Source organism: Sinocyclocheilus anshuiensis, unplaced genomic scaffold (genome assembly GCF_001515605.1).
Source record: "Sinocyclocheilus anshuiensis isolate Anshui unplaced genomic scaffold, SAMN03320099.WGS_v1.1 scaffold590, whole genome shotgun sequence".
NCBI classification, from domain to species: Eukaryota; Metazoa; Chordata; class Actinopteri; order Cypriniformes; family Cyprinidae; genus Sinocyclocheilus; species Sinocyclocheilus anshuiensis.
In genome coordinates, this window is record NW_015544192.1 from 1,714,560 (window position 1) to 1,729,912 (window position 15,353).

General features: G+C 36.8%; 3 protein-coding genes across 3 annotated transcripts in view; 1 reads left to right on the forward strand and 2 right to left on the reverse strand.

The window, feature by feature from the left end:
• Window positions 1-1,145: 1,145 nt before the first annotated feature.
• Window positions 1,146-4,973, reverse strand: LOC107696577 (CD164 sialomucin-like 2 protein). The gene is made up of 7 exons (XM_016496988.1): window positions 4,952-4,973; window positions 4,534-4,635; window positions 3,856-3,960; window positions 2,334-2,411; window positions 2,214-2,246; window positions 1,957-2,107; window positions 1,146-1,788 (listed from the first exon to the last, which is right to left on the reverse strand). Exons 2-7 carry the CDS (start codon window positions 4,607-4,609, stop codon window positions 1,770-1,772), a joined length of 462 nt encoding a protein of 153 aa, XP_016352474.1. The 5' UTR covers window positions 4,610-4,635; window positions 4,952-4,973; the 3' UTR covers window positions 1,146-1,769.
• Window positions 4,974-7,741: 2,768 nt separating this feature from the next.
• LOC107696567 (G-protein coupled receptor 12-like) lies at window positions 7,742-10,391 on the forward strand. Its single transcript, XM_016496977.1, has 2 exons — window positions 7,742-7,938; window positions 9,145-10,391. The coding sequence occupies exon 2, from the start codon at window positions 9,147-9,149 to the stop codon at window positions 10,125-10,127; it is 981 nt and encodes a 326-aa protein (XP_016352463.1). The 5' UTR covers window positions 7,742-7,938; window positions 9,145-9,146; the 3' UTR covers window positions 10,128-10,391.
• Window positions 10,392-12,500: 2,109 nt separating this feature from the next.
• Window positions 12,501-15,353, reverse strand: part of LOC107696558 (wiskott-Aldrich syndrome protein family member 2-like) — a 13,363-nt gene continuing 10,510 nt past the window's right edge. The window contains exon 9 of the mRNA XM_016496965.1: window positions 12,501-12,900. Coding sequence (XP_016352451.1) covers window positions 12,743-12,900 — 158 coding nt within the window. The 3' untranslated portion in view covers window positions 12,501-12,742. The remainder of the gene's footprint in view (window positions 12,901-15,353) is intronic.

Here is a 15,353-nt window from a genome sequence, read left to right on the forward strand (position 1 = left end):
CGGTGGCCTCATATGAACTTTTCGACTCAGGAAGTGTTACACTATGGTCTACAAAGAATGCAGTATGACTTGTTGACTTCCAAGAATATTTAACACGAGAGTTTTCTCCATCCTCTCTAATTTCTCCAAAAACCAGCCTTTACAGAACAAATGTATTTATTATTCCTAGTTTTAATTAATTGGTGAAAGGTTACTCACACTTTCCATTCAAAAGTAAAACCTCATCCCACCACAGATTATTGGGGAGAATGCTATAGTTAATGTAAACAATGGCACCTCTGAGGAAACTACCTGATAATTCTTATTTACTTTTATTTATCTCTGATTGTTTTTTTTTTTGTTGTTGTTTGTTTAGTAGTTTTAAATGTATATTTTCCTTCTCTTGTTTCTTTAAGACCAGACACAGAGGCTTTGTCCTTGAATGTTATCTGAGTGAGATAATGAAGAGTTACTCCTCACTTTTTGCTGCACCTGGTGTTTAATTTTTATCTTTCTCATTATATTCAGAATATCAATTTGTTCACTGCATACCATATTTTCATCATACAGTCACGGTTTCATATATTTACTGTATTCCTTATATATTTCATTATTCTTTTACAGACAATATTCAGTTAATCGTTATATTTTGTTTAAGGATATAAGCTTGTGTTTTATGCCTATGTTATATCCTTAAGAGATACTCCTGCTTGTATCTCCATAGATGGTACAGTTAATATTTTTGTTATGTCCATGTATATATTGTTTATTTTGTTTTCTTAATTTTTTTTAGAATGTTTATCCTGTTTAATTGAATATGTCCTCACAGAGTATATGTTTTATGACCTAGCAAGGTTAAAAGCTTAAGAGGAAGTTGATACAGGTTTTTTTTGCGGTGGAGATATCATTACATGCCCATTTCTTAAATGGTATTAAAACTAAATGTATTAATTCAGTACTCTGTTTGACTGATGAAAAACATTGTCACAAGGACCTGAAGTATCTGCAAGAATGTTTCAACTCTGAAATACTGCAAGACATCTACAGGGAAAAAATGTTGTTTGTAAAATTGAGGTAGGCTGGGAAAATTTGTTGAAAGTTGATTAAAGAGAAAATAAATGAAGGACCCTTTAAGATACTGAAGATACTGTCAAAAGCACAAAATATGTTCATTCTTGTAAGTGGTTTATTAAGAATACATCCTACAGGCCCAGAGAGGTTAAGGTTGTTAAAAATGTAGTTATACTGACACCTACAGGGTGAACGCTGTATAACATTCCAGAGTCTAATTACTTTATTGCTTCAATTTTCATTCAAACTCAATGCTACATGAGTCTAGGTAACTATCTACAAAACATAGCATTTAATAAAAAGCAGATATAACGGCATGCAATTATTCAAAATATTAAAATAGTGCAACAATCTTTCAAATCAAACTAACAGAAACAGAGCCAAACCAGAGATTTAAATCACCTTAAACAGTTAAAAACTCACTCCACAAGAGCCAATGATATACCCATGCTCAAATGTGAATAATTCCCTATATATATGTCATACCACATCTATATCATTTGCTTTTCACATTTCTCTCTTCTGTACACAAAAATAGTTTTTATCATTCAAGAACTGGTGATTTAACCAAAGCAATTAACAAGCTAATAAGGTTTTAGGACAAGCAAAAAGAGAAAAACCGTGTCTAAAGACTTCTCCCCAATGCAGCATCCATTCCTTTGAGTATCTGCTTTTCTTTTTGTTTTGTTCCATAATTTTCTCTCCCATTCATGACTCATTCATGACTGAGGTTGATCACTGAAAGAGAAGGGGGCAAAACAGTTAAACAGTTAATGATCTACACATACAAAATTAATCCCTCTGTATCTACATGCCCTTGTTGCTCCTACATACTGCATTAAACATTGAAGGCCAAAAGTCATCAAGAAAAAGCTCACATTCAGTTAATAAATGATTATTACTCACATAGTTTCATAAGAGCTGTCTTTTGTTTTGAGGAACCGCATGGCAAAAAAAGCCCCAGCCTGCAACACCAACACCAGGATGATTCCTCCAATGAAGCTGGACAGGTCAAATGATGCTTGAGAGAAATCAGGGCCTGACCCAGGGGTTGTATCTGTATTTGTGATTGTGTTATGAAAGAAAATGAAAAAAGAGAATGCAATAAACAACAACAAAAATAGGCATAATAGGATTTATACAGTGAAAATCAAATGCCTCACCTTTGCCACCACCATCAGCAGATCCACCATCTGCTACAATAAACAAATACACACACACACACACACACATTAATTTGCATACACACACATTAATTTGCAAATATGCACATTTTTGCTCACTTTGGCACATGCCGGTCTCATTGTAGACAGAGCAGCCCCCAGAGTCTTCAGTGTCAGACATGCATCGTGTGTCATTTCCTGAAAATGAAATACATAATACTAACATTCAGTCACCTTCAGGTAAGAAGGGAATTGATCTGTTTTATTACATGGCTCTCTTGAACACTTGATTCTGATCAACAGAGGTCAATAGTAATTTTCACAATGACTTTCAATACAATAACTGAGTTTTTTCTTCAATAAGACGTTTCGTCAGCTGGAAAAAAAAAAAACAATATGTTGGTACAATCCAACAACAGTAAAAACCCATTGAACGCTGTACTTCTATCCCTCATAGAGCCTTTCATTCCTTTGAAAAATTGAATATGGCGCTACCCTGACTAAGATCTATGGCGCCATCCAGCGGTCTGATATTTTTGATATTTCAAGTGCTCAAATCACCGGCACTGTTTTTTCTGAACAAGTCCACGCGGACTGTCCACGAGGGGCTGACTTATGAGTTATGTATCCTGCTTATTTAAAAAAAAAAAGGTGCGGACAAGGCCATTTTTAATTTAACTTAAATATGCGAGACCTCCGGTGTCAGACGCTTCCGATTGTTTTAACTGCACAAAAACAGTGCAACACACTGGTTTGTTGAACAACTAGTTGTACCGTTTACAGCACGTGCTTCATAGGCAACTGACGCTATCTTGCGTCACAGTAATAGGCTACATACATACTTTGAAATGTAGTAGGCGAAAAAACAGTATGTGAAAAGTATGTAAAGTTTTCATAAAACAGTACGCGAAAAGTTCCCGGATGACCTTCTACTTCTAGCGAGATTCTAAAGTGTACATCTTATGGACAGTTTACTATTGCGTGAGGCCACAAGAGAGGATTTGTAAATGGAAGTGAAGCGACACAACTGGTAGGTAACATGACAATGAAAACATAATGCAGTTAGGATTACAATCATAGAAAATAATATCAACTTAAATCAATATTTCAAGTCATGTATTTATTTATTTGACAAGTAGTCAAGTAAAAAGCGCTATAATGTCATTCAGTCTTTGTTTTCTAAACATCCTGTTGGTTGTTTATTTTAGTGTGTAAAGCAAAGGTGAGCATGTAAACCTAGTTGTATTTTAGATATGAGTCTAAAAGAGCAAGAGAGACTGGGTTACAGAGCTGGTTGCCTTGGCAACAGAGCATGAATAGACTAAACGAAGCTGCTTCTTGTTGAACATCTCTCTCTCTCGCTCTCTCGCTCTCTCTCTCTCTCTCTCTCTCTCTTCACATATTTCCAGGAGGGTAGATAATGGTGTTGAATTATTTACTAAGACTGATGTCTGTGCTGTAACTGCGCGTGTGCCTGTGTTTGAATAATTCACCGGGTTGTTCCTGAGATCGCTCTCCGTGGCTAGGATCACATGTCCTTCAGTGGGATCCTCTGTAAGTGTGTGTGCGCACAAACAACAGAGACATTGCACAGGAGAATACTTTTGAACTCATATGCTACATGTATTATTTTTTTTTTTACCGTCATTACAACTTTGCCACACACATCGTGTCAGGTTGAGGGCCGAGTCTCCGCTGATGCAGCCATTACACGAGTCAAACTGAGAACAGCCCCCAATGGATGAATCTGTCAGTCCATCAAGAGATAAAAAGTGTAAGCTTATATTCTCACTTGCTCACATGACACTCGCATATGTTTGAGGGAGAAAGCTAGAAATGTTATCAATTAAATGAAAGATAAATAACATTGTAAAAGAGAGAAAGAAATGTTGTGCTGTTCTGAATTGATACAGCTGAATCTCTTGATAAATTTAAGTGTTTTTCAGCAGCACTCAAATGCAAAAGAACAAAAGAGACTTACCGCAAGACCTGCTTTTCTAACTAATGCTGTCTTTTTTTTTCTCAGACTTGACAAATTTGACTCTAAAACCGTGCTTTAATACAAGAACTGATTTATCAAAACTCACAAATAAAATATTTAGGTTGACATTTATTTTTTTATGACTTAAAATCATTAAATAGAATGATTAAAATAACAAAAAAATAAAAGTTAATCAATTGAATATGGGCCAGGAATCAAAGGAGGTTAGATTTGCAGAATGTTAACATTTTAGCTAAAAAAAAACCTAGCTAAAAACAATTTTTTAAGGTTAAGATACTTAAGCATGATATACAAGCTCATTGTTGTATTGACACTTACCTGAGGTTTGTGAATTGGTTATAATAACCTGCGTTAGCAGTACAGTCCCACAGAGTGCGGCCCACACACACCTCATCCTCAAAAAATCGTCAGTAATCCCACCTGTAATAAACACAAACTGTGAGCACAATGCTCAAAGCTCCTCATTTAGAACAGACAATGCTGACTTAAATTATCAATAAAGCGACCACATATGACTGAAACACTATTTAGCTTTGAATCAGTCTAACAATCTTAACTTTTCCTAGTCAGACTTACTCTGCTAAACACTGACTCCAATAATGCAACTAAAGTTTGATACAAGCACTAGACACCAACAAGTTGAAAATGAAACACTTAATGAACTGAGAAACAACTTAACCTCGCTTCAGAAAGCTTAAAACTAGTAACTTAAAGAGTAAAAGCCATAAACACACACGTGCCTGTCAAGCTAATATCCAGTCCTAAATGTCTGTGTCCTCCAGACGAAAGGTCGTTGTGAACTGTGAGGAGCGTGTGTGTGTTGACGTCATGCCCTCTGATTCAGTGAGACTGGAAGGTGTGTAATGTGAGACAGGTAACATGGCAACCAAATGGCAAATGACCATGTCTTGATATCCACACCACTGAAGATATTCTGCCTTTTCACAAGCAGACTGCAGAAATTTGTCACACCTCACTTCCAGCAGATGCTGGTCTCCTGTGCCACCAGACCATTATAAACAGTCACCAGCATGTCCATACTGGTTCTTTTTGACCTTCTTTCTGTTTGATTGTCTCTGGCCCAGAAAAGGTTTTGAGATAAAGCATTGTAGTGTAAAAGACTAAAAGGCTGTGTGGATGCAATGTTTTAAATATATTTTAAATATACAAAAAAAAATTATATTGCTAATGTAGGTTTTTAAAATATATTTGCATAAATATATTTTCAATATGTTTTAGTTACTTATATTAATTACTTATATTTCCTCATTTATTTTTTGGCCATTTTATATGTGATTTCTTGTATATTTTCACACGAAATATATTATAACTATATTTACACAATCCAACATAAATAAAAAAAAAAACATTTTGTTTTTACGCAAAATGCATTTTGAAATTGGAAATGTTTTTTCTTGCTCCACTGAAGTACATTTTGTAATATATTTTGGCATTTGAAGGTTTAAACTAAAGCTGTGCTTTGTTCAACACAATTATTATACATTTGAAATATATTTTAGCCAGGAAAAGCAAATTTTGCTTCATTTAAGAACAGGGCCAGAGCAAGAGAGACAGAGTTTGGCATAGTTACATAAGTTCTCCTTTCTCTATCCCTCAAGTCCTCTGCATCCTCGCATCCTCGTCCTCCTGGATGCTAATTTTTTTAATTGTAATTAAAAGTCACAGCATAATAAACTGAGCAGAGGAGGCGATGATATAAGGAATGTATATGTGTAGGTGTGGGAATGCATGCTTATGTAGGAGGAAGCAGTCTATCGTTGCCACATCTGGGATCAATGCAAATCAGGTCAGCATTTGCTTTTACAATAAATTCAGTGCCTACCCACTGTTCAATTAAAACCCACTGAAAATCTCCCTAACCCACACCATCACTCCTTATACTGTTGTGTAATGTCTCACGATGCACTGACAGATCAATAGGTAGTGCCAAACCGTGTGAATAGAGAGAGAGTGGGCGTCCTTCTCTATGGAGAACTAGGTGCAGAGAGATAAAGCTGCGCATGCGCTCTGCAGATATTAGGTAACTGGGAGAAATTCCGCAGTACACCCCCCACCACACACACACACAGACTTCCCGCCAAATAGAAGCTCAAGGAGATACAACGGTGAAATGTTAAACAGTGTCTGTGCTCTTATTTCTAAACATCCTTTTCAAATGATTCACTCATTGACATAATCTCACAGCATCAAACATACTGAACCCCAGAAATTAGCTTATGCTATATATTTGATTGGTGGAGACACATGAAGTGCATCAGGTCAATAGTGCTTTATTTTATAACAAAATATACAAAATTACTAAAATATTTACAGGTTATCAGGGATGGATAAAATAAACACTCAAAGGGCACCAGCTGGTAATCCTGGAAAGCAGTAACATTGTGCAATGACCTTAAGGAGGTTGTTCACACTGATCCTTAACATTTAGTCTTGTTGGTGTACTCTATAATGTAATTAGGTTGACTGAGTGATTTAAAATGATATATAATACTGTTCATTTAAATGTATTATTATTATTTTATTGTAGAACATACTTTAACCAACAAGACCCCAGTTTAGTCAGTCATAGCAGTTCTTAAAGATGGATTGTTCAATAAATTGTTCAGAATCATCAACTGACACTTACAGCTACTCTCCCTGACCACAGAAAGCTTTAGGCGGTATTGCTTATAAGATTCCCCAGCTGGTGACCACCGGAAGCGCATGTCCTTTTATAGAGAACGCGAGAGTCCCCCAGTATTGTAGCGCTCGCCCACCTGCTTAATTGAAATGCAGAGCCACGCGAGCACTGCGACGCCCACGCGCCAAATCTGCCGGGAAGCGCCATAATCTCCATCATCTGCAGGGAAATTATGTCATGGTTATAACCTTCAGTCACCAGAAAAGTAACATTTAAATAAATGGTAAATTAGGCAGATGTGCGTGCGCGAGTTCCTTGTTTGCGACAGTGTACATTTTAGCTTCGTCACTTATAAAAGGTTATAGATGAGCACGTGGGATTTTATGGTAGAGGTGAAATTAATCGTAGAGTTGTGCCACGTACCCCAATAGTGTGGCACAATTTACGTCACAATCAACGAAGCAAAGCAATGTTTCAGCAGCAGGAACAGCAGTGACTCACTCTCACGCTCTCTCTCAATCACACTCGGTCACGTGCACGCAAATCACACGCTTGATTCGGCCAGCTTTTTGTATTTTGAGATAAGTTTACTAGTTATAAATGTATAGTTTATCAGTGATTTTTTTATGAAGGCCCAGTGTATTTTGGTCCACGCAGGGACTGCCTTTAACAAGGCCGTTTGATTACACTTTTGTCTTCTCTCCTGCCGTCGCAGTGGGCGGGGTGAAAGAATGCGGTATTTTTATGAATGAAATTACGACAGAGGCTGGTGTCCCTGAGAGTCTCCTGATTGGTCGACCGTGGCAGAATCACCCCTCATCATCGTAACTGACGTCAGAGGGGAATCGGTGAGGGTATAGTTCACAGCCCACCGGAGCTGAGTGTTACATCGAAAGACCGAATACAGCGGAGCCACGAAGGAACCTCGCTTTGCAGGAAGAACAAGATATCGTTTTCTCAAGAACTGGATTTGCCCCGGTTCTTCACCGCCAGCTCGAGCTCAGATTTCAGCGCGCGCTCCAAGAGACCTTCAGCTGGATGGTGGCGTGAAGAATTGTCCTTTGCAATCTTCTACAGCTTCCGTAAGTCTGTTTTATGCATCTTTATCTACTCTGTGAATTCTTGTTAAATTCAAGATGACTAGTAGCTTTGCTGTCAGAAATTCGCTGGGCAAATACAGCGAGAATATTCAAGTCAATACGGGATGGGATTTGTGGTGCTTGTGTATTTTACATAACCTCGTATGTTACATCAGTCTGCTTAAAGAGCGCTTTGAACTTAAAAACAGTGATTCCCAACCCTGCACGTTAACCCTGCAGGATTCAGGGGATACCTGGAAATATTTAGTTTGCTTATAAACCTATTAAAATTATGACTTGTGTGTAATTGTTGCAAGTTTATTTGAATTAATATGAATGATAATGCCATATGAATAATGTGAGTTCAGTTTTGGATGATGATAATAAAAGGGGGCAAATACATGTTAGCTTAAAGTTCAAAATTAGCCTTTCCATGAACAGTGACTAAAGAAACATGAATGTAAATGCACATTACCTATACATAGACAAAATACCACATGACACTTAAACACTAAAATAAGGCAATATGCAGTTAATAAACAACATCAAATGTAACCTTCACCAACCCAATATGCATATATACAGACAGAAAAAACAAGACAAAATATTAACATTTTTTTGTATTTTATTAATATAGAAATTGATGAATAATATATTATATTGTGACAGCAAAGTCATTTAGAATTTTAGAAAAAAAGCAGCAGCTGTTTTCAGTATTGGTAATAGTAAGAAATGTTTCTTGAGCAGCAAATCAGCAAATTAGAATGGTTTCTGAATGATCATGTGACACTAATGGCTGCTGAAAATTCGGCTTTGCCATCACAGGAATAAATTATGTTTTAAAATATATTAATAGAAGACAGCTATTTAAAATTTTATAATTAAATATACTTTTTACATTAAAATGGTATTGTAATTGTAATGTAAACTTAAAAATTCAAATCAAATGTGCAATGTATGCATTTTGAGACTGACTAATAAAGTGTTTCATTAGCTTTTGCCTTTGCCAGCATCTCTAGTAGTACAGTAGTGTGCAAACTAGGGATGACAGTTTGAATACGATGTTGTAAACTGCTGTTCATCTTACTCTGCATGTCATTATGAGGTCAGGCCTTGGAGTGGAGCGCAGGAGCTCTAGTGCTCAACAGAATATGTGACAGTCACCGTGCTGTCGATTGCGTGATTACATCTTTTCTCACTCTCCCACAGTAATGGCGCTGAATAACTCTGCAGTGGGCTTAGAAGTCATCTTGGCGATGGACCAACTGTTGGAACTCACCCCTTCCCACGTCACCCCTAAACCCCTGGAGGCCACAGTGATGACTCCATGGGACGTGGCCCTGTGCATATCAGGAGCCCTCATTTGCTGTGAAAATGCAATCGTCGTGGCCACCATCTTCTCCTCGTCATCTCTACGGGCACCTATGTTCCTGCTAATTGGCAGCCTGGCCTGGGCGGACTTCCTGGCAGGGGTGGGACTCCTTTTGCACTTCCTGTCTCGCCGGTGTGTGTACTCAGAAGCTCTAGAGCTGGGGAGCGTGGGTCTGTTAGTCAGCGCGTTCAGTGCGTCCGTGTTCTCCCTGTTGGTAATCACCCTGGACCGTTTCCTCTCACTACATCGCGCTCTGACTTACGGATCCCGCCGCACGCACACGCAAACACGCTGCGCTCTGGCCGTCGGCTGGACTCTTGCGGGTCTTCAAGGTGCCCTGCCTGCCATGGGCTGGAATTGCTTGCACGATGGAGAATCCTGCAGCGTTCTTCGCCCTTTGACCCGAGTGCACCTGGCGACCCTGTGCAGCGGCTTCCTGCTAACCTTGGCTCTGATGCTGCAGCTCAACGCCCGTATCTGCCGGGTCGTACTTCGCCACTCGCATCAAATCGCCCTCCAGAGACACACGCTCCCATCTGCGCGCACGCACACGCGCCGTCGGGTTCACACGCTCGCCCTCATCCTCGCCACATTTGCTAGCTGCTGGATGCCCTTCGCCTTGTATGGTCTCTTGGGCGACGGATCGTCCCCAGCTCTGTATACTTATGCCACATTGGTTCCGCTCACAGGAAACTCTATGCTGAACCCACTGATCTATGCCTACAGAAACACACACATACAGAGAGTGCTGCGACAGGCCTGCTGCTGTTGTCTACCAAACACACCCAACAAAAATACACACACTCCCAGTGATGTCTAACATCATGTGCTGTAAGCACGTCTGAACACTTCGGAAGATTCTATGGTGCCATACAAGATTCCGTTTCACATTTTATGTCTGTTCCTGTTTGGGAATATCACTGTGCCAGTTGCCAAATGTCCTGTCTCAACGGTGTTAACATGACCACTGTCAGTGACCTGATCTCATCTGCATCATTTTATTAAGTGGTACAAAGGGTTTATGGAACTGTGTGTGCCCTTTTTTATTTTATACTGAAGACTGCCACCGTATCCTTTTAGCTAGTAGCCAGCTAAAAGGGTTCACGTAGAAACCCTCCTGTCTGCTTTAATGTCTCAAATTTGTGCCTCATTTTACATCCTCTGAAGTTCAGAGTGTACTGATGGAATCAAAATCATTTGCACTTTACAGACTTGACTTTTAAACTGAAACTTGGTTGAATATTTTTTGTATTCAATTATCAAATTATTTGCCATTTGTTATTCTGACAGATGTTTTTTATACTTCATAAATGTCTTGTTTGCACTTACTATGTATTAATGTTGCACAAAATGTCCAAATGTATGAATGAATGTTATGTTGTTGAAATGTTTTATGGAAAATGTTTATAATTAATAAATTGTAACTTTTGTACATTTTCTGTTGTATTTTTTCAGCAAACTTTTTTTTATCATATAAAAATTAAGATTTGAAATATTAACCCAAATAAATTGGCTTTGAATCAAAGCTATTAAAGTTAACTAATACCATAAAAAAACATCCATTACTCGAAACGAAATATGGAAAAACATTTTCATTTAGTTTAACTAAAATAACTAAAACTGAAATGAACATTAATTAAAATATATAGAATACATGAAAAAAGACATTTAAAAAATGTTTAAAAAGAAACTAAAAATGAAAAAACAAAACATCATCCCTATAACAGTATCTCAATACTAAAATAACACTGCTATAAACATCTAGAATGAAGTTAAATGGTTTTTAACCAACAGTAAAAGTCAACCTAGTCCCTCATTTATTGTGCAGCAGATATTTTTAAGAACTGCAAGGTTGTGTTGCTGAGTAGGACAATTTAGGTCCGTTCACACCAAGATTGATAAATATAACAACAGTGTTTCACACCAAACAAAACACATACGACATTCTGTTTATTAGCGTGCATTTTGTCGTCTGCCACTTTAAATGCTTGAGCTCTTTAAAGATTGTTAGATTTCTGATTGATAATTCATCAGCTGAAAAAAAAAATTGTTCTTAAAGTTGTTCCAATGATATCGTTCCTCTGTGTCATTATAATTATAGGCGTAGTGTGAACTTTTCTTATTGAATTAGAACGATTGTTATTTCAATGTTACAGTTATCGCCATTAGTGAATGGGTTTAAAATCTGTGTATTTGTATTAAAATCTCATTTACAAAGTATAAAATAATTGCCGTGCTGCTGTAGAGTTTGAAGTCTCTAAAAACCTCTGCACATGCAAGCTCAAACATGTAGAAAAAAAAAAATGTTCAGCTATGCACAACACTCTTATGAAACATCTGTAACAGCAGCCAGACACAGTATTATATGTAAGATTTTATTTCAGTTGCTGATAGAAAATTCTCGAAATTATTACCCACATACATCAAATAAAACAATCTCACTTTTCATTGATTTCAAAATCTTGCATAATTTCTAAAACTTTGGCATTAAAACAACAGGCATTATGAAGCAGGCACTTTGGGCTAAACAAAGAAAAAACTACTGGTAGTACTGTGAGGCTGACGCAAACATCATTCAGTCAGACCTGAGGGCTGCCAAACAGCACAGACACAGCCGGATGCCATTTAAACCGATAAAACGTTTGGTCATGGAGCGTGAATACGTACTGCAATGAAATACAAGGTTATTTCATCCTACAAGGTGCAAGAACTATCATAGACACAAACCAACTTACTATTTTAAAAATCTGCATTATAAAGTGTGTCTAGTCTTGGCTGTAAGGAAGGCTTTAGTTGATTAGTTAATACAGAGTAATGTTAAATCATGTGGGATTTTAACAGAAACGTTACGGATGCATCAAGAGGAAAATACGGAAGTACACGTACACACGTACACACACACACACACACACACACACACACACACACAGTTTTGATGTTTGTCTGATATGATACACAATTACACACACACTCTATACTATTCAAAAGTTTTTGTTTTTTTTAAATGTCATTGAAAGAAGTATTTTATGCTCACCAAGGCTCCATTTATTTGATTAAAATGTAGTAAAAACAGTAATATTGTGAACTATTATTACAATTTTAAATACCTGTTTTCTGTTTAAATATATTTTAAAATGTAATTTATTTCTGTGATGGCAAAGCTAGCTTTTCAGCAACCATAACTCCAGCACTCTCCGTTTACCTTTGGCCACATTATACAGAGGCACAGGCGCTCTGAAAAAGGAGAAGGCTTAATTAATTTAGATTAGACTCAACCCTCTGGACACACAGATGCACACACACACAATGTTTGGCCCTCTTCCCCTTATTTGCTTTTGGCCTCACTGCAGGTAAACCGGTAATATGAGAAGTGTGAGGCCTAAAAGGAATGATCTTAATGACATCACACAGGTGATGAAGAGCGAGGCGATAGCTTTACTCAGACCACTCATCATCATCAAATTCGGATGAATCATCCTCAGAGTCGCTGCACTCCACGGCAATGCGACGAGACAGGATGGCTGCGACATCATTTCCCATGTGATCTCTCTTCTCCTGCTCTCGCTGTTCCTCCACTTTACGCAGGTTAAATCCTACACACGCAGACACAATTGCAGCAAGCTCAGACACATTTTAAGAAACATTTCACATGTGTAGAAATGATCTGAAAGCCTTGTCAACTTGTGGTATTAACATCTGTTTTAGGTAAGATAATCATAAGTGTTCACACTGTTCAGTAAGACATTACTCTTCAAACATGGCAAACACTACTGTTCAAAAGTAAGATTTCAATTAAATGCTCACTAAATCATGAAAAGAATCCTTAAAAAAATTTATCGTGGTTTAGCTGCTCAGCTATTTTCTATTAGAATGTGATCATGTGACACTGAAGATTGAAGCAATGGCTACTAAAAATTCAGCTTTGTCATCACAGTCATCACAGACACACACACACATACATACACACATATATATATATAGATACGTCCTCCTACAGTGAACTTCAAGCATCCTGTGCATAAAGTCTGTGGCAAATACATGGCAGTAAGCCTGTGCTTCTGGAGGAGTTTAAGGCAGACTCCCTCAGTGTAGAAGCTTTGGCTGTTGGGAGAAAAGAAGAGCAGATGGTCAGGAAAAGGATCTAAATTCAGAGCTGAGACTCAACCACTGTGCTGAATTAAACCTTGATGATTCATCTTAACTGACTATCAATCATACTTGTTGTTTTATCTAACACTGTGTATTTTTAATCTTTGAAGTGTTTAAAAAGTAAGCTTTGCCAGTTTTCTTCAATAACTTTAATGTATTTCCTTTCCCTAACAAGAGGATTACATGTCTACCAAGAGCTGCTTGAGCTTCCAGACCCCTACACATTGGTCGTATTAGGTTATTTAACACATCACTTCAAACAAACATTAAAAGGTGCACTAAGTATTTTCAGTATTGAAGTGTTTTATGCCTAAACAAATCAATAGTACTTTTAAATGATGTGCACTCACATTAGATGAATCATATCATTAGCCTAATAGCCTATAAAAGCTTTTTAATTTTGGGTAGTTAAAAAAAACAACAAATATTTATAAGTACTAAAAAAAGAAGAAAAAAAATTGGATTTTGTAAAGGAAAATGTATAGTTTTAGATACTGTAACTGGCTATCATTTCTTCAGTTTTTCACTGCATGCACAAAAATTATGATAATATAGAAATGTAACAAATATTTTACATAAGATTATAAAATGCTGTTTAAAGTATGATTTAAAATGTTTTCAATACATTTAGAATCAACAACATAGTATAGTGTAATAGTTCACCCAAAAATGAACATTTTGTCATCATTTACGTTCCAAACCTGTATATGTTTCTTTTCTTACATTGAACACAAAAGAAGATATTTTGAAGAATTTTGAAAAACCAAACAGTTGTACCAAACAGAAATACTATGGAAGTCAATGGGGACCATTAACTCTCTGATTACCAGCATTCTTCAAAATATCTTCTTTTATATTTGACACAAGAAAAAAAACTCATACAGGTTTGGAATGACAGGAGGGTTAGTAAATGATTACTATTTTCATTTTTGGGTGAACTATCCCTTTAAAACGGTTTTTGGAAATTGAAATAAAAACCTAAAATAAAATAAAGATATTAGATTAAAAATGTCAATGTAAAAAAAACTTGCCTTGGCAACTGACTGAAATATGTTTAAGTATTAAAATTACTAGAACTGAAAATAAAATATTAATATAATATAAAATACAATATTTAACAAACTCTAATAAGCACATAACAAAAATGACTAAAGCTTAAGCTAAATTTAAAATGAAAACAGACATTTTAAAAAATAAAACCTAATTCAAAATATTAACAAATAGTATAGTATTTAAAATAATACAATTTTAAATTAACTACCATATTTTTTCTATGAATCATGTTTAGCGGCATCTTTTAAGACAAAGGAACCCAATTATATAATGAGAGATGCTTTTTTAATATTAGATTTCATTTATTGAGATTCTTTTGAGCTTTAAACCACTGAAGAAAAATTTAAATGAATAAAAAAAATTAGTTAAAGGTGACATATCATGAAAATCTGACTTTTCCAGGTTTTAAGTGCTATAATCAGGTCCCCGGTGCATCTACCAACCAAGGACACGTGAAAAAGATTAACCCAGTAACTTTGTTTTGGTAAGCCTTTTTCTGCAAGCCTCTGAGAAAACGAGCGCGTCAGATTTCGCTCCCTTGGTGACGTGGCAAAGGGATCTCATTATAATATTACCGCCCCTTAATCTGTAAGTTTACACCCACGGCGCCGTTATTGTGTTTTCGCAAGCGACAACGGTGTACCAGTTCTAATGCCATGGTGAAAGTTTGAGCAAAACGTGCTAACTGTTCTGTCTTTGGCTGCACAGATGAGCACAGAACACTGTTTAGAGTCCCAGCCTCAGAGGAGACAAGAGAGCAGTGGATTTATTGATTTATTTACTGTATATTGCTTCTGCCACAGATCTAAAATAAACATGCGATTTATTTCCCAGCTGTTTACCT